The 21618-nt window shown below is 32.8% G+C and overlaps 1 protein-coding gene across 2 annotated transcripts in view; it reads right to left on the reverse strand.

Moving 5' to 3' along the window:
* Positions 1 to 21618, reverse strand: part of LOC100370759 (protein inscuteable homolog) — a 55524-nt gene that overhangs the window by 28200 nt on the left and 5706 nt on the right. The window contains exon 1 of one of the 2 annotated variants that reach the window (XM_085506528.1): positions 832 to 935. The exons of the other annotated variant lie outside the window; for it this stretch is intronic. Coding sequence (XP_085362654.1) covers positions 832 to 851 — 20 coding nt within the window. The 5' untranslated portion in view covers positions 852 to 935. Of the gene's footprint in view, positions 1 to 831; positions 936 to 21618 lie in introns of those variants that run through there. 2 annotated transcript variants of the gene reach the window in all.

A 21618-nucleotide genomic window follows, 5' to 3' on the forward strand; every position in this document is an offset into this window, starting at 1 on the left:
TGAGACACTTAAATGTGGGAGAGGTATTATTTTGTTTCCTGTATAGCATCCAATGCATGTTTAGAAATTGACTATCGTGAAACGACTTAACATCAAATGTTTAATCCGAAAACGGGGCTGTTTCATTGAATTTTCATACTACATTTTTTGTGAGACAATTTGTCTAATAGCAGTAAAAAAAAAAACTGGCAGAAAAATATTAATCATAAAGAAAATGACTCATTTCTTGTGTCTGGTGGGAATACTGTGTATTCACTGTGTACCATCATCATAGTATGAATGTGTTTTATTATAGCTGGTGAAAATGAATAAATAAATTAATAAATAGTAATAATTAATTCCAAACTAGCTAAAATGCAAAACATTTGATAATGAATTCTAAACTTAGCAAAAATGCAATGATAATTCTGTTTTAAATATTAAGTATGGATATTGAAAAAAAAAAATGTCAGATAATTTTGTATTTAAAGTTGATTTGTTAATATGCAAATTAAAACTTTCATAGATAATGTGCTAATTCTGAATTAAAATTATTATTTGATAATATAAAACTTATGCACTATACACACACTTGGTGAGATCAATACAATATCACTTCAACACAGAGGGTCTCAAGACTATCATTATGGGGGATTTGTGCATATCCGAATAACTGAGATCATGATATATGATTAGCCGAACGTACTAACAGTCAAATCCCATTCTGAACCATTAGGGTATATAGAAAATATCAAACATAAGATTCACAAAACAAGTCTGTTAAGTAAATCAACTAGATCATCATTACATAACATCACAACAGCCATACGCAAAGTATCAAAAAGTCATTACCCAAATATTGTTGACATCATTTTGTATGGTAACTCCAAGTGGCCGGATTTGTGGCCGACTGAGGACCAAATAAAGATAAGTCCTGTTCGACTGGTGACCTTGCAGGTTCTGATAGTGGCTACAGAACATGTATATGCGTAACAATAGTTTAAAAGTAAACAAATGGACTAATGCAAATAGCTAGGGGCAATCTCAAATGTTCACACTCAATTGCTGATAAATTGTGCTGAAGTCATAAATAAACTGATAACGGTTTTAATGATTTAAATCAATGAAAGTGCAATGTCCGTCATGGCAACATCGGACACATGTGACATACATGTTTCAAATACCGAATTGCTTACACAAAATATGAATGTAAATAGTCACATGGGACTCGTACTAAAAACGATACGTTGGGAGGATCAACGTCCTTTAAACAGATGTATATTAAGGTGCACAGATAAAAAATAAATAAATTTTAGGCTGAAAATAAAAATCTAGTTTCTAGTTTCCGTGCGCATCATTTTGAACTATTTTTGCTCAGTATTCAAAAAAAAAAAAAAAAACGCCTCGCCCCCTCATTTCAAAATTTCCATGAAATGAGAAACAGAGAATTTTTTTTTCCTGGCCTTATCTAGAGATTGCATTTTCAAAAGCAGATCAATTTTGACTATAATTATCTAACTTCTTACTTTGAGAAGCCCCTACATGTAAAATCTGTCATTGTTGTTTTAATGGCTTCTTAGTTTAATCACTAATTGCAAACATTGCGCCATAAAATTTAATGATACCAAGTAACATCCACATTTCAATAGAATTGCTAGAATTGCTTTATTACCAGAGCCAACATTGACATACACAGATACCGAGTAAACTCAAACTGCCACAATTGTCAATACTAACTTTTAAAAGTCTTCTAACTCTTTGAGATAACATTTCAGAGTACCAATCTTGAACATTAGTACATAACGGTTGAAAAGAATTAAGAAAAACAAGCCATGCATGGCACAGTCCCCATTTGTTATCAAATTTAAGATATAAAGTTTTGTTTATAGTAATATAGCTGGAATATAAACATGTCAGGAATATGATGATTGTTTAACATTTAAATGATTGACATTTGTATCTGATCGTCAAATGAGAATTGAATTGAATCGTCAAATGAATATTGCTCTGGAACAGCATTAATTATCAAAGAAAGCTTAGAAAGAACTCCCGTGTGCTGAGAGTATTGGAGACACATTAAAAATTAATTTAAAATTACTTGAACTTGAGATGTTGATGGAAACGCAGAAAACTAATTATGCAAATAAGATAACTAATATGAACAGATTTAAGTGTAAAACTAATAAGGTCTGCACAATGTTATTGTACCAAGTTTCATTGAAATGTGATTAGAACCAAAAAATATTATTATGCTAATTAGAGAATTAATATGAACAGATTTTAACCGAAAATTAATCAGGCTGTCTATTGTCCGAGAGCATTTATTTACCATGTTTTATTCTAATGTGATGATCAATACTTGAGATATCAGTATTAATTAATTAATTATGTTAATTAGGTGATTGAGAAGCATAAATATTTACCAAAAACTAATATGGTGTATAGTCCTAGGTTCATTGAAATGTGATGGGTACTCTTTAAAAGTTTCATTGAAATCCAATGAGTGGTTTTTAGACATCAGTGCAACAGCCATAGAACAGCAAAAAATTTACTAATTATGCAAATTAGGTAATTAATAGGCACAATTATTTATCCCAAAATTAATCAGGTCTCTGCATAGTCCTAGAATATCTATGTCGCAAGTCTCATTGAAATGTGATGATTAGTACTTGAGATATCAGGTGAAAAGCTGAAAATTAACTAATTATGCTAATAAAGTGATTAATATGCACAAATTTTTACCCAAAAACTAATTAGGTCTCTGCACAGTCCTCAAGTAACTATGTACCAAGTTTGATTGAAACGTGATCATTACTACTCAAAATATCAAAAGCTGAAAATTAATATGTACTGATATTACCCTAAAAACTCTCAGGTCTGTGCAGTGTCCTATGACATATATGTACCAAGTTTTATAGAAATGTTATGATTAGTATATGAGATATCAGTGGAAAAACCGAAAATTGATTAATCATTATGTAAATTAGGTAATTAATAATATTAACAGATTTTTACCCAAAACTAAGCAAATCTGCGCATTAGTTCAGCACATCCATGTTTCATTGAAATCCAATGAGTGGTTCTTCAAATATCAGTGGAACAGTCATAGAACAGTTTAAAATCAGTTAATTATCATGCAAATTAGGTAATTAATATTCATAGATTTTTACCCAAAACTAATCAAATCTGCGTATTGGTTCAGAGCATCCATGTGCCAAGTTTCATCAAAATACAATGAGTGGTTCTTCAGATATCAGTGGAACAGTCTTGGAACAGCTAAAAATCAGCTAATTATCATGCAAATTAGGTAATTAATATTCATAGATTTTTACCAAAACCTAATCAACTCTGCGCATTATCCCAGAGCATCTATGTACCAAGTTTCACCAAAATTTGATTAGTGGTTCTTGAGATAACGGTGGAACAATAAAAGTGACATACATACATACATACATACAGACATACAGACATACAGACAGGGTAACTGCAAAGACTCCCTTTTGTGCTTCGCACACGGGAGTCAAAAACAAAATCAGCCATTATGAATATATGTATAATGAATATTAAAAATTTGAACATAATCAGTCAAAACAAGTCAGACATATGGGTCTGGAAATCCATTCATTAAAACAAAATGGCCACCGAACAGCCATTTTGAGTCTGATCTGAAAAATAAAATGACGTGCATCAGGAACCTGTAATGTCTATTAATGTATGTACCAAGTTTGAACGAAATCCATCCATAAATGCCAGAAATGCTTGATATTTGATGATTTTTTAGCACAAAAATGACAACCATTCGGCCATTTTGAATAGGATCGTCAAACCAATATATCTGTCTATCTATGACATGATGTATAATGAATGTTTAAAATTTGAACATAATCAGTCAAAACAAGTTGGAAATATGGGTCTAAAAGCCCATTCATTAAAACAAAATGGCCGCCAGTCGGCCATTTTGAATGTTATCTGAAAAACAAAATTATTTGCATCAAGGTCCCATAATGTCTAATGTATATATCAAGTTTGAACAAAATCCATCTGTAAACAGCCGAGAAATGCTTGATTTTTATGATTTTTTAGCACAAAAATGGCAGCCATTCGACCATCTTGAATCAGATCGTAAAAAAAAAAAATGATGTTCATCAAGGTTCTATAATGTCCAACGTATATACAAGGTTTGAACAAAATCCATCTGTAAACAGCCAGGAAATGCTTGATTTTGATGATTTTTAGTACTAAAATGGCCGCCATTCGGCCATCTTGAATCAGATCGTGAAACAAATTGATGCGCATATGTTAGATATCATGTATGATGTATGTGTGAAGTTTGATTGTGATTGGTCCAGGCATTTCTAAGATACAGGTCCGGACGCACGTACAGACACACGCACACACACACACACACACACACGCACGCACACACACACACACACACGCACGCACGCACGCACGCACGGACACACAGAGGTCAAAACATAAGTCCCCGTTTTCGGACTTCGTCCGAACGGGGACTAAAAAATTGCTTCAAAGGAAAAATCAGCAAATTTGCTTCAGAGAACTGGTTGCGGACATATTCAAATATTATGATTTAGCAATTGTAAGTCTGTAAGACGCCAGTTGAATGTATTTAATCACACCACAATGAAGTGTACGCATAATCGTTTTTTTTGTTATTGGTCACTGCATGCCATAAAGGAAAATACTGAAAATAATAAAAGTGGCCATTAGTCGGCCATCTTGTCAAATCTCTAGAAAAAAAACAACCTTCACCTGGCAACTATTCTGTATTGATGAAACAAAAGTGACATGCACATATATGACATCATGTGTTGACATTCACATAAATCGTTCAATTCAAATCAGAACCCAAATTAATGGTCTGAACAGGGCCATTACAGAGTAATTGAAGGCATTGAGGTACTATTAAAAAGTGGTCTTATCCAACTATACCCCTGCGGACAAATACCAAATGTAAACAGAACATTGAAGAGTTGTATACACACACAGTAGGCAACGTGATCGTTTCTATGTCTGGCCGATTACTTTTTAAATTTCCTGAGAAAAACAATTTTCCAGACATTCAATTAGGAGACTTGAAAAAAAAAAACATCGTTCTCAGGAATTTGCTTTTCATATTCATTGTGATTTGTCAGTAGTGCTGATACATGACTATGACAGATTGGTGGCAAAAGAAAGAAGAGTGAAATTAAATGATCCGTGCAAACGAAGGAGAGGTGTAGGATCAGATTACGTTTTAACACGAGCATGCAAAGTTCATTCTCTTTAGCCCAGATTGGTGTTAAACGAATAAAGGCTTTTCCGACAATAAATTCTGCGATTCAAGCAATGCTTGCTCCCTATACCCCAAAGTTTCTTTCATGCAAATGAGTTTAAATTATTCATTCCTATGCAGCTACGGCCATTCCACCAATATTGTACAATTTAACTTCATGTATTTCCTTCTATGTGGCAAATACTTGTCACTAATATGACACTAGTTCATGGGTGTTCCAAATAAGTTGTTCACACACACACAGAACTGTTCAGCCGAGGAGTTTGTGCACTGTACCCGGGGCCCAAATCAATATAGCCGTTACTCTGATAAATATGAATTAGCTGAATCACAATTTACTCATTTAAAAACTATTATTACATTGAAAACTCGCTAATTTATGTAAATTTTCAAGTATCATCCCACCGAGCAAAACTTAGAAATATGAAGAAAATAATCTCAACATTGAAAGCAGTGTAAAAATGCTAGATCTGACAATTGTCAGATGACCCCATTTTTATTTCCATTTTCGGTATCCTGGTGGATCAAACCCATAAATATGCCGGTATGATAAACATGATGTATAATTATGCAAATTAGTTGATTAATATGCACACATTTTTACTTAAAATGCACAGATTTGATTAGGTTTTGCCTGATTACCTGATTTGCATGATAATCACTATCATATTGACAGCTATCTCTATTTCTACGTGAAATTTAAGTTCAAGATTACAAGCACTGTGATATAAAGACTATGATTTTCTGTTTGTATGCCGGGAGAAATAATCATACACTGATTTGGTGGATGAGTATTAATACAAAAATAACAGAATAAATTATTGTGAATAACGTACTACTACTCGAGAAATTATGAATATTCAATGTAGAATGATACAGGTCTGTCAAATATGGTTATTCATATCAGGTCTTGTATGTTCTTGTAAACCGCAAATATGGTAACCTAGAGGCTCGCGCCCATTTATATGTTTGAAATTGAATAAACTTTCCAGAGGTCTCAGAAAGGATCAATTAAAATTTACCATGGAATGTGATGTAGAAATTAGATAGGAATTCAATGTGAACATAATTACAGGTGCTTGCGTTAATTTGTAAGTCATTTAAATAACTAATTGGCAAACAGAGAAAATAAAATTATGAAAGAACATAATTTTCAGATTCAAGTAGCAAACACGTTAATTGCAAACTAAAATTTAAATTTAACAATATGTTTTCTGGTTTTCACTTTCACCTTCCTGTGGTAGATGATGATACAATGTTTTTAAATGATGACCATTTTCCGCAAAAAAAATTCACAGTTTGTTCAAGACATGCAGATTTTAGCTAGGACAGGTAGGTAAATATAAACATTGCCTGTCTATGCATACAGAGAAATAAAGATATTGCATATCGAAAATAGAATGAATAAGAATTTCCTTCATAGTTTTTAAAATCTATAACTAATGATATGAACATGATGAACCAATAATAGATTCGGAAATATTATTTTATCAATGTCTTATTTTATTATGCTAGCTAGGATACGTGCATCAACAATTAATTGCAGCAATGTCATTCTCAAGTCTGCACATGGACAGAAAACTTTTCACTTGAGACCCCTGGTTAATGATCAAATTCATTTTATACCGTATTTGGTCTATTAGAAGCGCATCTCCAATAAAATGTAAATGATCAATTTCATTGAGTGTATATACTAGATCATTCAAACCTAACTTCATTTTGGCTACAGACACTCGACTGACAATGATGCAAGCGCATATGCTACTAATAGTGCAAATACGGTGCTATAAATTTTATACGTAAAACTTACTGATAATATTTAGTCTACAGCATAGTGAAATATACGCTCACCGAAAGATGGAACTAGAGAGATTATCAGAGCATCGGCACCCATACCAAACACCCAATGAATGTACAGTAGAAGATCAAGCAAAGTACACAGCGAGCGCAGGATAGATCTAGTGATATACCTGTAGTATCAAAACACTTCTAAGTACACTCACAATAGCGTATCTGGTTACCTGAATAAACATAATCACTTTGGGGCGATAGAAAGCTTCTATGGACAGAGAATAGAGAAGACGGTGAAACCCAAAGGTGGTCATTGTTTACTCTCACCCCATTACACACTTTAATAATGTTGGAATTAGGACTTCTCAAAGACAGACACTGAAAACCACACTTTACACAACACCACAGGTGTGATTACTTCTCACAAAGCAATATTTTTTTTTTCTATCTGTTCCTCTATTTGTTGTGCGCCATACTTTTGAACTTGTCGAACTTTTGAGACAGCAGAACTGCATATGAACTGAATTAAATATAAATATATTCTAACTCTCTGTTTTTGGAGTTGACTATTAAATCCTCTGGGTGGGGGTGATGATAGAAAATTTTTAAAATTAAGTTTTTTTTCCCCACCACTGTTTTTTGAGCAAGATTTGTTTCCATGACGATCAATGTTGCTTTGAATTTTTTTTGTCTTTCTCTATAAAATGTGTTATTTTAGGTTTTTACTTTTGTTAGTGAGAATAAATATGACAGTTTTGTTTTACAGACTTAAATTAGGAAATTTACAAATATGTCACCATACTTACTTTACTAGTACCGGTATTTGAAGTAACAATAATCTATAAAAAAAGCTTGATGTGGTTGGTGGTTAATTTGTTTAATAAAATTAGCTCACATAATTTAATAGAAATCTTTTAAGTAAAATTTTAAGCAGATTCGGGGCTGATGTGTAATATGTAGCTTTCATGTAACACTGTCCAATGGGCAATGATGTAACGTACTGTCGAAATATGGGCCATGATGTACCGTACTGTCCAAATATGGGCCATGATGTACCGTACTGTCCAAATATGGGCCATGATGTAACACTGTCCAATGGGCCATGATGTAACACTGTCCAAATATGGGCAATGATGTAACGTACTGTCCAAATATGGGCAATGATGTAACGTACTGTCCAAATATGGGCAATGATGTAACGTACTGTCCAAATATGGACAATGATGTAACGTAGTGTCCAAATATGGACAATGATGTAACATACTGTCCAAATATGGACAATGATGTAATGAAATGTCCAAATATGGACAATGATGTAATGAAATGTCCAAATATGGGAAATGATGTATCGTACTGTCCAAATATGGGCAATGATGTAATGAAATGTCCAAATATTGGAAATGATGTAACATACTGTCCAAATATGGACAATGATGTAATGAAATGTCCAAATATGGGAAATGATGTAACATTCTGTCCAAACATGGGAAATGATGTATTGTACTGTCCAAATATGGGCAATGATGTAATGAAATGTCCAAATATTGGAAATGATGTAACATACTGTCCAAACATGGACAATGATGTAACGTACTGTCCAAATAAGGACAATGATGTAACGTACTGTCCAAATATAGACAATGATGTAATGTACTGTCCAAATATGGGCAATGCTGTAACATACTATCCAAATATGGGCAATGATGTAATGAAATGTCAAATATTGGAAATGATGTAACATACTGTCCAAATATGGACAATGATGTAATGTACTGTCCAAATATGAGCAATGATGTAACGTAGTGTCCAAATATGGGCAATGATGTAACGTACTATCCAAATATGGACAACGATGTAACGTACTGTCGAAATATGGCCATGATGTACCGTACTGTCCAAATATGGGCCATGATGTACCGCACTGTCCAAATATGGGCCATGATGTAACACTGTCCAATGGGCCATGATGTAACACTGTCCAAATATGAGCAATGATGTAACGTACTGTCCAAATATGAGCAATGATGTAACGTACTGTCCAAATATGGGCAATGATGTAACGTACTGTTCAAATATGGGCAATGATGTAACGTACTGTCCAAATATGGACAATGATGTATCATACTGTCCAAATATGGGCAATGATGTAACGTAATGTCCAAATATGGACAATGGTGTATCGTACTGTCCAAATATGGACAATGGTGTATCGTACTTTCCAAAAATGAGCAATGATGTATCGTAGTGTCCAAAAATGGGCAATGATGTAATGAAATGTCCAAATATTGGAAATGATGTAACATACTGTCCAAATATGGACAATGATGTAATGAAATGTCCAAATATGGGAAATGATGTAACATTCTGTCCAAACATGGGAAATGATGTATCGTACTGTCCAAATATGGGCAATGATGTAATGAAATGTCCAAATATTGGAAATGATGTAACATACTGTCCAAATATGGACAATGATGTAATGAAATGTCCAAATATGGGAAATGATGTAACATTCTGTCCAAACATGAGAAATGATGTATTGTACTGTCCAAATATGGGCAATGATGTAATGAAATGTCCAAATATTGGAAATGATGTAACATACTGTCCAAATATGGACAATGATGTAACGTACTGTCCAAATAAAGACAATGATGTAACGTACTGTCCAAATATAGACAATGATGTAATGTACTGTCCAAATATGGGCAATGCTGTAACATACTATCCAAATATGGGCAATGATGTAATGAAATGTCAAATATTGGAAATGATGTAACATACTGTCCAAATATGGACAATGATGTAATGTTCTGTCCAAATATGAGCAATGATGTACCGTACTGTCCAAATATGGGCCATGATGTAACACTGTCCAATGGGCCATGATGTAACACTGTCCAAATATGGGCAATGATGTAACGTACTGTCCAAATATGGGCAATGATGTAACGTACTGTCCAAATATGGGCAATGATGTAACGTACTGTCCAAATATGGGCAATGATGTAACGTACTGTCCAAATATGGACAATGATGTAACGTAGTGTCCAAATATGGGCAATGATGTAATGAAATGTCCAAATATGGGAAATGATGTAACATTCTGTCCAAACATGGGAAATGATGTATCGTACTGTCCAAATATGGGCAATGATGTAATGAAATGTCCAAATATTGGAAATGATGTAACATACTGTCCAAATATGGACAATGATGTAATGAAATGTCCAAATATGGGAAATGATGTAACATTCTGTCCAAACATGGGAAATGATGTATTGTACTGTCCAAATATGGGCAATGATGTAATGAAATGTCCAAATATTGGAAATGATGTAACATACTGTCCAAATATGGACAATGATGTAACGTACTGTCCAAATAAAGACAATGATGTAACGTACTGTCCAAATATAGACAATGATGTAATGTACTGTCCAAATATGGGCAATGCTGTAACATACTATCCAAATATGGGCAATGATGTAATGAAATGTCAAATATTGGAAATGATGTAACATACTGTCCAAATATGGACAATGATGTAATGTACTGTCCAAATATGAGCAATGATGTAACGTAGTGTCCAAATATGGACAATGGTGTAACGTACTGTCCAAATATGGACAATGATGTAACATACTGTCCAAATATGGGCAATGATGTAACGTACTGTCCAAATATGGACAACAATGTATCATACTGTCCAAATATGGGCAATGATGTAACGTAATGTCCAAATATGGACAATGGTGTATCGTACTGTCCAAATATGGACAATGGTGTATCGTACTTTCCAAAAATGAGCAATGATGTATCGTAGTGTCCAAAAATGGGCAATGATGTATCGTACTGTCCAAATATGGGCAATAATGTATTAACATACTGTTCAAATATGGACAATGGTGTATCATACTATCCAAATATGGGCAATGATGTAACATACTGTCCAAATATGAGCAATGATGTATTAACATACTGTTCAAATATGGACAATGGTGTATCATACTATCCAAATATGGGCAATGATGTAACATACTGTTCAAATACGGGCAATGATGTAACACAATGTCCAAATATGGGCAATGATGTACCGCACTGTCCAAATATGGACAATGATGCAATATACTATCCAAATATGTGCAATGAGGCAATGTACTGTCCAAATATGGGCAATGATGTAACACACTTTCCAAATATGGGAAATGATTTAACATACTGTCCAAATATGATCAATGATGTCACACAATGTCCAAATATGATCTTTTTGTACCACAATAGTTATTTGGCTAGTTATAGTTATTTATGTTAATACAAAATTGCAGTTCACATCGCTTTAAAGTAAATCATATCAAGTTTTTTTCCTCTAAAAGTATGAAACATTTTTTTGGGAAATAACTGCCTTAAAAAGATACAAACATGGAAGGACATGTTTGGAACAATTTTTATAGTAAGTCATGTTAAAGCATAATTTCAGAAAAAATGAAAAGTAATCATCAGAATATTCTAATAATTTGTGATGACCATAAGTCTCCATCTTGTAACCATTGAAACCAAACAAAATTGAGATATGGTGAAAGCCGTTTCTATAGTAACTAATGACAAATGGCTCAAAATCAACATTTTCATGTATGTGTTATTTTTGAGCACGAAAAATAGTTCCGTGACGATATATTTTTATTTGGGTTTTGTTAAAAGCATAAAATAAAATGATAGTGTAACTGTCAAGGTAATTGAAACATTTGTTTTACCGGTAATTGTAACGAACCACCTCAATAGGTGATGGTAACGAACCACCTCAATAGGTGATGGTAACGAACCACCTCAATAGGTGATGGTAACGAACCACCTCAATAGGTGATGGTAACGAACCACCTCAATAGGTGATGGTAACGAACCACGTCCATTAATACATTTGTAGATGTACATCGCAGAAATGCAACAGAGGTGGGAGCAAATACAAAATGTGGGTCACACTAATAATTATTAACACATCACCAAAAACCACAAAACAATTAAAAATGCTTATCATTCTGCCACATGGTATTCTCATCGCCTTAACAACGCTATGCACATGTCTAGCAATGTGCTAGAATGAGGAGGGACGTGGAGAGATCACATCACATGACAATAGACCAATCATGTCTCAATTAGTCAGTCAGTGAACTCTAAAACACCTTTCTAAGTTGTAATACATTTTTCTCACACGTTGATGCATAAAGATTGTTTATCAGGAACGCAAAACATCTGAACCAACCCTTGTCACCAATCATTGTGCAACACAGGCATCTGTAACACCATATGGACAGGAAGAAGAAGAAGAAGTCCCATATTATTTATTTAATGATTAATATTTTTCACTTACTAGTTTGTTTACTATAAAATTGGTCACTGACCGGACTAGTTCAGTAGAACTATTTCTGATCCCCACCACAAATTCCTTCTTTTTATTAGTATTAAATGTAGTAATGTAACATTAAATTACTTTGTAATTGTTATTTGTTTGTGGTGAAATCAATTCATTTCAATTCTAGGATTTTTACTGAAGTGCATGCAGTTATGGAAAACAGTCTGGAATAGGTGTTCATTTTAGATGTGTTTTAGCGAACAAGGGTTTTAGTTATATATATATTTTATGCATTTTATTTAAGCATCACATTCTACTCTGCAACAAATTCAATACATTAAATTCCAAACATCACACTATGTATATGTACATGTACATAGTATTTTGTACAAGTCCCATTCATTGTTGTACCCGATACACTGAGTCCAATTCATTAGACTGCATGGCAATTGATACATTAGACTGAGAAAAAAAATATCTTTGTTTCTCGTTTCCACGCGCATAATTTTGCACTATATGCTGCGGACGCTTTTTTCCTTCTAAAGCATTCCAAAATGTGCTTGTACTCGCATTTGTACCAAATTTCCCCCATTTTAGCTCAGTATTCAAAAAAAAAAAAAAAAAAAAAAAAAACTTTCCATGTAACGAGAAAGAGAATTTTTATTATCCTGGCCTTAAGTGCCACGCACAACACTACGTTATATTCAATACAGGCCAAGTGTTTAAAATAGCATGTGTTTGACAAATAAAGTTTATACGTTACACAGAATTTAAATGTACACAGCACACCAACTTTTACTTCAAAATAATTAAGGACAACAATTAGACCTGACATTTTAGGCAGAGTTTAATTGAGCAAATAGTAGAACAAATTCCATATTGAGATGGACGGGAATTTAACATGAATTATTCACTGGACTCTAAGCGCGTTTTGTACCTTGTTTCTATTGAACCATTTCCCTCTCGCCCAATTAAAGAGGCAGCTGTAAATCCCTGGGACCAAACCATGTGGTACATAATAAAAATTTATATATTTATTAAAATTTATTATTAAGAGCCCAAAAAAGATTGTAATTTCTTTACGGTGATAATAAAGTATTATTGTATTTTATTGTATTGTATATGCACCCTATTTGCTCTATTAGAAGCACACCTCCAATAGAACCACAAATAAACCATAGACTACATTTATTGTATGCTGTTGTTTAAATGCCTGCACTACTAATAGAGACAATACAGTATATGGGCCATAGACACACCTCTGTTATTTACGTATTAGTGTATGCTCTCTTAATGGAAAAAAAGCAGTAGTAGCAAAATGCATTGATGACCTGGTTTGCTCCAAACACGCTACTTGAAACCAGAACACTGTACACAATAAATATAAAACAGGGACAACTCCTGCTGAGTCTACAGTTACTCGAACCTCCTTGGCTGACATGGTTCTTTCCGGATCACTTACGAACACTCTCAACAAATCTATTGTTTTCTATATAAGTGATAAAAGTTGGTGGTGTTCGTATGGCGACCATGATTGTCATGGCTTTTGTTATCGAATATTGTACTCTCACAGCGAGTCGATCTCAGGCATGTACATCAATTAATGCATTCTTAGAAATTCAACAAAGAACATTACCTAATATGGGAGTTTTAGTTTAAACTCAATTCAAGATTGGGAGAAAAATTCGATATTAAATTGAAAAAAAAAATCACAGTATATTATAATAATACAGTATAGTTAATATATGAATATGAAAATAATATTCGTGAGACATGAATGTTTTTTACATATTAAAAATAGTATAATAATGTTTTATAAATTTCAAATGACAGTTGAGACTAGACAAATCACAATGTTTTGGCAGATACACAACACCTGTATATAATATCTTTTGTGTGTACTGTAGTAATTGGCCAATGATTTAAAGTAATCTGCAGGGAATTGAGTGTAGATAGGCAGGGCTTGAACTTCATAGTTTGCTTAGGTGTTCTGCCATGTATTCTATTTCTTAACGTTATTCACCGATTTTATAAAATTTTTGCCTTTGCCCTCTCAAATCCAAAAATCAATCTCTGAATAAGTGATACCAAATGGTTTCTATAGCGAATTGAATTCTTTTTTCTGTATTTGAATAAAATTAGAGGGTCATCCAGGATAAATATCTATACATATTTTTCAAATTTTCTATAAAAATATCAAATTCACTGCATATCACTGGAAAAACATTAAATTGAATTACATTCAAGTCACTATGACATTATGACCTAAGACATATCTCTGTTATTCACGTAAGCACATGCACTAATGCTAGAGCAAATATGTTAAATTCACATGGCGAATTAATACTCAAATTAGAACAATAGAACAGTTTTTGCTAAGATCCCTTGGACTTTTACTCAGAAAATAAACTTGCATATTTTTTTCAGCAATCTGATCAAAATTAGTGGGAATTATTAAAATATGCATAAATATATGCACCATGCTGTACTAAAGATGAGTTACACAATGCGCTTTAGTTTTTATGTGTATTTCTGTTAGAGGTTTAGGGTTGACAATCAGGCAAATACAGTAAAATACGGTAGTAGTGTCTGTTGTTATGTGCATGGCACATGTACAGAAGTCGCGTATTTCAAGAGAACAATGGCTCCGAATTTAACAACTGTTGCACCTTTAGTCAACAAATATGTAGAGGTCACAAGAGGTCAAGTAGTAAATTGTGATTTCTAAACCAATTGTAATCACTTATGTCGGCGCTGCGTTGTCGTTAAAAATTCTCGCGAAAAACCATGGCAATTGACCAAATTATAATGTCATAGTTTCCACAATAATTGCTTAAAGTTGACAACAAATAGATGTTTAATCATGAATAATTGATATCGATTTTTTTTTTATATAATAAAATAATCTTTATTAACACTTAGAGCATGTAACGACATGTTGCGGTTACTGCAATTTTCAGAAATGATTTATTTGCTTCAATTTATAGTAGGTTGCGTAAAAAAAAAATACGTGTTCCCATGGATGGGTTAAATAATTATGGGTAGGCAAGTAGAATTTTTTTTTTCTTTTCTTCGTTGACCACCATTAACAAGTTACGTCGATCAAGATCTTGCATTTACCACCGACTTAAGATTACGACAGAATAATTACCAATTGCTGCTATTCATTGGCTTCACTGAGAATTCTGTTCTGGCAAACCACTGTACCAAATCATTTTTGTAAGTTTCAACTGGCTAATTCGCATAAAAACTAAACAAAAAAATACACTAATTTGCATAAAATAAAGTACGAGTTTCAACAAAAATATGGGTAGATGGGGTTGTTGGAAACTGTTACTTTTTTTTTTTTTACTTTTATGCACACCAAAAGAAGTTGCACAAAAAAAAAAAAAATATCAGGCGCGTATCAAAATGATAAAGCCTGATTTGAATTTGTCTTATCTAGTAAATTGATAGCAAATTTACACATAGCAACCAATTGTTTATTTCTTTGGTTGCTAGGATAATGCTTCATATCTAAGAAGTCTATCTAAATACAACAATACAGATAAGTGTTAGCACACATACAATAGAGGTCCATAATTAAAAAACTATTTTTTTCTTCTGAATTTAACCTATTCACCACCAGTTTTTTCGTACATTTACATACCTCCCAGTTCCCTCTTTTCATCACAAAATAGTCCTACTTATAGTCTGCACTTTACTTTAGAAGATTGGAACAAAAAATAGGTACATTTTTTGAGTAATTTAAAAACTGAAAATTGACTCAAATTTTGTCTTTTTGTCTGTTGGCTCCAAAATTAGGGTTCACTTCCAGAAATATTGAAGAATTTAAGAAAATAGTGAGACAAATTCGGGCAAGAAAGTCTGGATGTGAAAAGGTTGGGACAGCCAATCAAAAACAATAATTCAGCAAAGTTTTGATCAGGAAGTCAAAGTTTCAAAAGTGAGTTACCAAATACATGTTGAAATAGCTACGTGCATATGCCATGGACTCTTGGCATGAATTAACAGAATATTAATGTAGCTTAAATGTCAACAATTGTATACAGTTATTGGTAGTAATTTCAACAGATATGTAACCTTGTTATTATTGGGTCTTATGGTGTAGTCATAACTGCTCATATCTGAATTTTTGTACGATGACATAAAACTAGCGTATCGTGACTGACAAGGTACTTTTGTTGAATAATAAATAAGTACCGGTAAAATATGAAATACAATAATATCTGCTCTATGAGAAATGTACCTGCATCTATTGCATTCTTCATCATTAAATTATGATTTAATTTGACTATAAGTGTGATTTACATGCACTGCATGTAGTAATAAAAAAAAAATGAGTTAAGTCTTATTATTGTTTCCTATGGAAACTAATTTTTTTTAAAAATACCGTGAAATACATTATTTTAGCTGGAATTAATTTTCGTTGAAAAGACTGTTTGAGTGTTTTGATTTTTGGCGCGTTAAATGTAAAATATAGGAAAAAAGGTATATTCGCTGGATTTTATTTTCAATGAATTATTACTTCAGCGAAAATAGCGAAAATTAATTCCAACCGAAAATAAAGTATTTTACAGTATAGTGTTATACCACAGTTTTATACTAATTAAAATATTTGTACCAATAATAGCGGTTATGACCTGGACCACTAATATTTGACATGGATTGAACTGTTAGTAGTAAATAAGTTGATCTCTTGACATTAAAATGACAGATTTGTTCATTTTAGTAAATAAGTAATTAGATTGATATGTACTTGTGTAAATATAAAATGACGAATAAGTGAAGTACCACATTTACCTAATTATTGCCATATTTAAATATAAATACATATAAATATATGCAAAATATTTTAAACATTTTTTAGAAGAAAACTTATCATATTTAATGGGTACATCATAATCAACGTATTCTTGGTTTCAGCTTTTTTTTTTTTGGTTAAATTTTAGTGTGTGATGTTGATTCCATGCAATGTACACAGCATGTGGTAAATACAAAGTTTGTTTAAAATTTTTTTAAATTCCAATGTGTGCTTTACATACAACTGTAACGTTATAAATGTGACTCTACATGTAAAATTACGACAACATGATTTTGACATTCTAGAACGTTAGCTACTCGTGTACCTGTATGAAATGACTAATTATTAAATTAATTTCACAACAATTGAAATTTGCAAAAAATAGTCAAGATTTCACTGGGTACATCTTTAAGTCATGTGAATTTCATGAAATCCTGTCCTCGCTAAAAATCAAATTTTGAAATAAAGAATAATTCCAGCACTTTACAATAATAAAATCTACAACCATCTTGGCAATAACAAAGAATAACTTACCATGATTTAACTAATCTTTCTCTTGGTCTTAACATTATCTCATGTTAGAAATACGGGTGACTAATTCAAGTTTCTATCTTGGGTTACTATATTCTGTACTCACTGTGTAGTGGTCTTGTGACAAAGGTGACGAATGTCAACACATAGCTACCCAGGACCAGTAGAGTGAATGATTGATGGTCTACGCATACCTCTACTGCCAAGTAAAGAATCGGATACGATTTTAACAAACCCAACAAATATATCTTTTTCCTTCCACTAGCAAAGCTTCGAAGTAGATAGACATAGCACAACTATGATAACCTTGCCTAAAAGTAGATAAACATAGTACAACTATGATAACCTTGCCCAAAAGTTGAAAAACATAGCACAACTATCATGACCAAGCCTAAAAGTAGATAAACATAGCACAACTACGATAACCTTGCCCAAAAGTTGAAAAACATAGCACAACTATCATGACCAAGCCTAAAAGTAGATAAACATAGCACAACTATGATAACCTTGCCCAAAAGTAGATAAACATAGCACTACTATCATAACCATGCCCAAAAGTAGATAAACATAGCATAACTATCATAACCAAGCCCAAAAGTAGATAAACATAGCATAACTATCATAACCATGCCCAAAAGTAGATAAACATAGCACTACTATCATAACCTTGCCCAAAAGTAGATAAACATAGCATAACTATCATAACCATGCCCAAAAGTAGATAAACATAGCACTACTATCATAACCAAGCCTAAAAGTAGATAAACATAGCACAACTATCATGACCAAGCCTAAAAGTAGATAAACATAGCACAACTATCATGACCAAGCCTAAAAGTAGATAAACATAGCACAACTATGATAACCTTGCCCAAAAGTAGATAAACATAGCACTACTATCATAACCTTGCCCAAAAGTAGATAAACATAGCACAACTATCATAACCATGCCCAAAAGTAGATAAACATAGCACTACTATCATAACCTTGCCCAAAAGTAGATAAACATAGCACTACTATCATAACCATGCCCAAAAGTAGATAAACATAGCATAACTATCATAACCAAGCCCAAAAGTAGATAAACATAGCATAACTATCATAACCATGCCCAAAAGTAGATAAACATAGCACTACTATCATAACCTTGCCCAAAAGTAGATAAACATAGCATAACTATCATAACCATGCCCAAAAGTAGATAAACATAGCACTACTATCATAACCTTGCCAAAAAGTAGATAAACATCGCACAACTATCATAACCATGCCCAAAAGTAGATAAACATAGCATATGTAGAAAAAAATAGAAAAGGCACAGCTCAAGTATCTATATACAAGATTTTATCTCAAAAAATACCCACCCACAAGCTACACCCTATTATGTTTCGCTTTCAATAAATGGGATCAGTCAGCCAATTAGAACATGCCTTACTAGACAGCAGTCTGTAACATGTGTTCTGATTGGTTGCTGTTCTACTGTGCATTGTAAGACATTCAATTAAATTTGTGGAGATCTACACTTATTCAAATAAAATACTAGAATTCATGTATGTTTTCCAGTGCACAGAATTTACAAAACAGGTAACATGTGACCGTTTGCTATGTAATATCAAAACTTATATTGTTGAGCCTAATGATTTTCGATTACCTATATCCCAGTTATTATCGGTAGTACTGATCATTCACACACCAGCTCAATGTTCTGTTTTGGGCAAAATCAAAGACGTCAGCAACTAAATCACCACCAACAACAACAACAACAACAAAATATGTTTCTGGTTAAATTGTTTTTTTTTTTCAAAAGTAAGGCATCATTTATTTGATGCACACTAAGCAGAAACATAATTTTTTATAACAACTTTCAAATCGCTTCTTTATTGACTGATTAATACATCTCCTAAAATCAAAATGATTTTATATATCTCAGTAAAATAGCGTGCTTTGAAAAAAATGTTGTTGATATCATCAAGAATAAGATTAGAGGTCTTGTTCCTGGAATAAAAATGTTATCAGTAACTCAGTTTAGGCAGTTATCAAAATTAAATGTTGTCAATCAAAAAGCAAAATGGTATATAAATGCAAACAAAGTATCATATACAAGGGTCAAGTAAAGTTGCAAAGTTGATGGTAATTAGCATAATCTATACTACTTTTTAAAGGAAACTTCTACTGATCACAACATAAAAAGATATATTTATCGTAAAATCTTTTGTTTAAGCATAGTTTTTCATTAAAATATTTAAATGAGCTATGGTGTCGCATACAACTTGTTTACCACTTCCGTGTGACTGAGAATGTTCTAGAACTGTACTGTGTCTGGGTGGAATTTTTAGAAGTTGGTTGAATAGGTAATAGGGCACTGTAGAAGGCAATAGAAGGTAATGGAACATTCTAGAAATTTGTAGTAAGTTCCAGACTCATTATGTATGCTGATGTAATGGTCTATTTATAGACAGTGTGGGTATATATAGGGGAGTTGTTTAGCACTGAGTTCAGATCGGAGATCTCGTTGAATTGTATTGGAGTTTAAGTATCTAGTCATTGGAGTAGTGGAGTTTACCGCGTTATTGTACTTGATGTTTGCAGAGTATAATAATACCAGTACCAGTTGAAACCTCATCTGTTGGCTCCGTGTTCGTATTTTATCATCGCCGCCAGGGACGTCTTTTTGTTACTGTTGCCATTTTGGTATTTGAACCATCACACCTGTATTATACCAATTACGGTAATATTACATTGCGTGTGACATATGGTAATTTGAACACGTTGACACCATCCAGCATTTTGATTGGTTAATTAGTGACTTGACCTATCAGGTCAAGGAACACAGTTTCAGGTCAACTCATGTATGGAAAAAACATGGCGGATACCACATTGCATCCAGCGATTAAATGTGACTGAAATCATTTGTTTACCATGAATTAGAATTTTACTTGCATTTCATAACAATTCGACGTTATTATAATCCCTACTGATTAATTCCCAACAATTGCAACACTTCAAAAACAAGTAAAACACAGCATGGCCAAATTACGCTACCATACCGTTATCATTTGCTACTAAGCAATGCATTTGTGTTTATTTATATTTGAAACTTCCTATCAAAAAATAAATACATATTACATTAAATATAATAAGTATTTTTTGCCTTCATTTGAAAACATTTTTTTGATTGACTGTAATTTTTCATAACATGATTTCTATTTTAGAACCAAATTAGGGTGTTTCACTCCTCCTTGATGCCTAAATTAGCATGACGCCTAAACAAGAGATTATATGGTTTAGATAAAAACAGCAAATTAATGATTTATCGATCAAGTAGATAAGATTTCAATACACAAATTTTAGTTTTATGTTGCTGCAGCAATTAACTTGCAAACCAGGTCACAATTTTTACTTATGTGCAATTTATGAATGCAAATTTTACCACAAAAACCAAACACTATTTTGTAACTAATTTTTTTTTTTTTTATGATATGGCTGTGTGACTGTCTGATATCATAATAGCATCTCATGGGCTATCCCAACATCAACCAAACTTCAAACACAAAATTGCATTTGCTAGTAAATGAATCTTGATAGTGTTTTTGGCATCACACAATGTATACTCACCCAGGTGTGGGTCGACCATTTTTAGGTGTCCAATTATTAAAACGAAAATAAGATTTTAACTCGGTCAGTGGAACAAGGATTATTAATCGATTGTCCAGATAACCAATTAAAGAATAACAATACATAAGAACTCTAGGTACTAAGTGGTGTTGGTGTAATCACACTCTTATTCTTTTCACCACCAGTTTCCTCTTTTCATCACAAACTTACAAAATAGTCCCGTTTATAGTCTGCACTTTCCTTCAGAAGATT

The sequence above is a fragment of the Saccoglossus kowalevskii genome, chromosome 12, assembly GCF_978046115.1.
Source record: "Saccoglossus kowalevskii chromosome 12, keSacKowa6.1, whole genome shotgun sequence".
Taxonomy (NCBI): domain Eukaryota; kingdom Metazoa; phylum Hemichordata; class Enteropneusta; family Harrimaniidae; genus Saccoglossus; species Saccoglossus kowalevskii.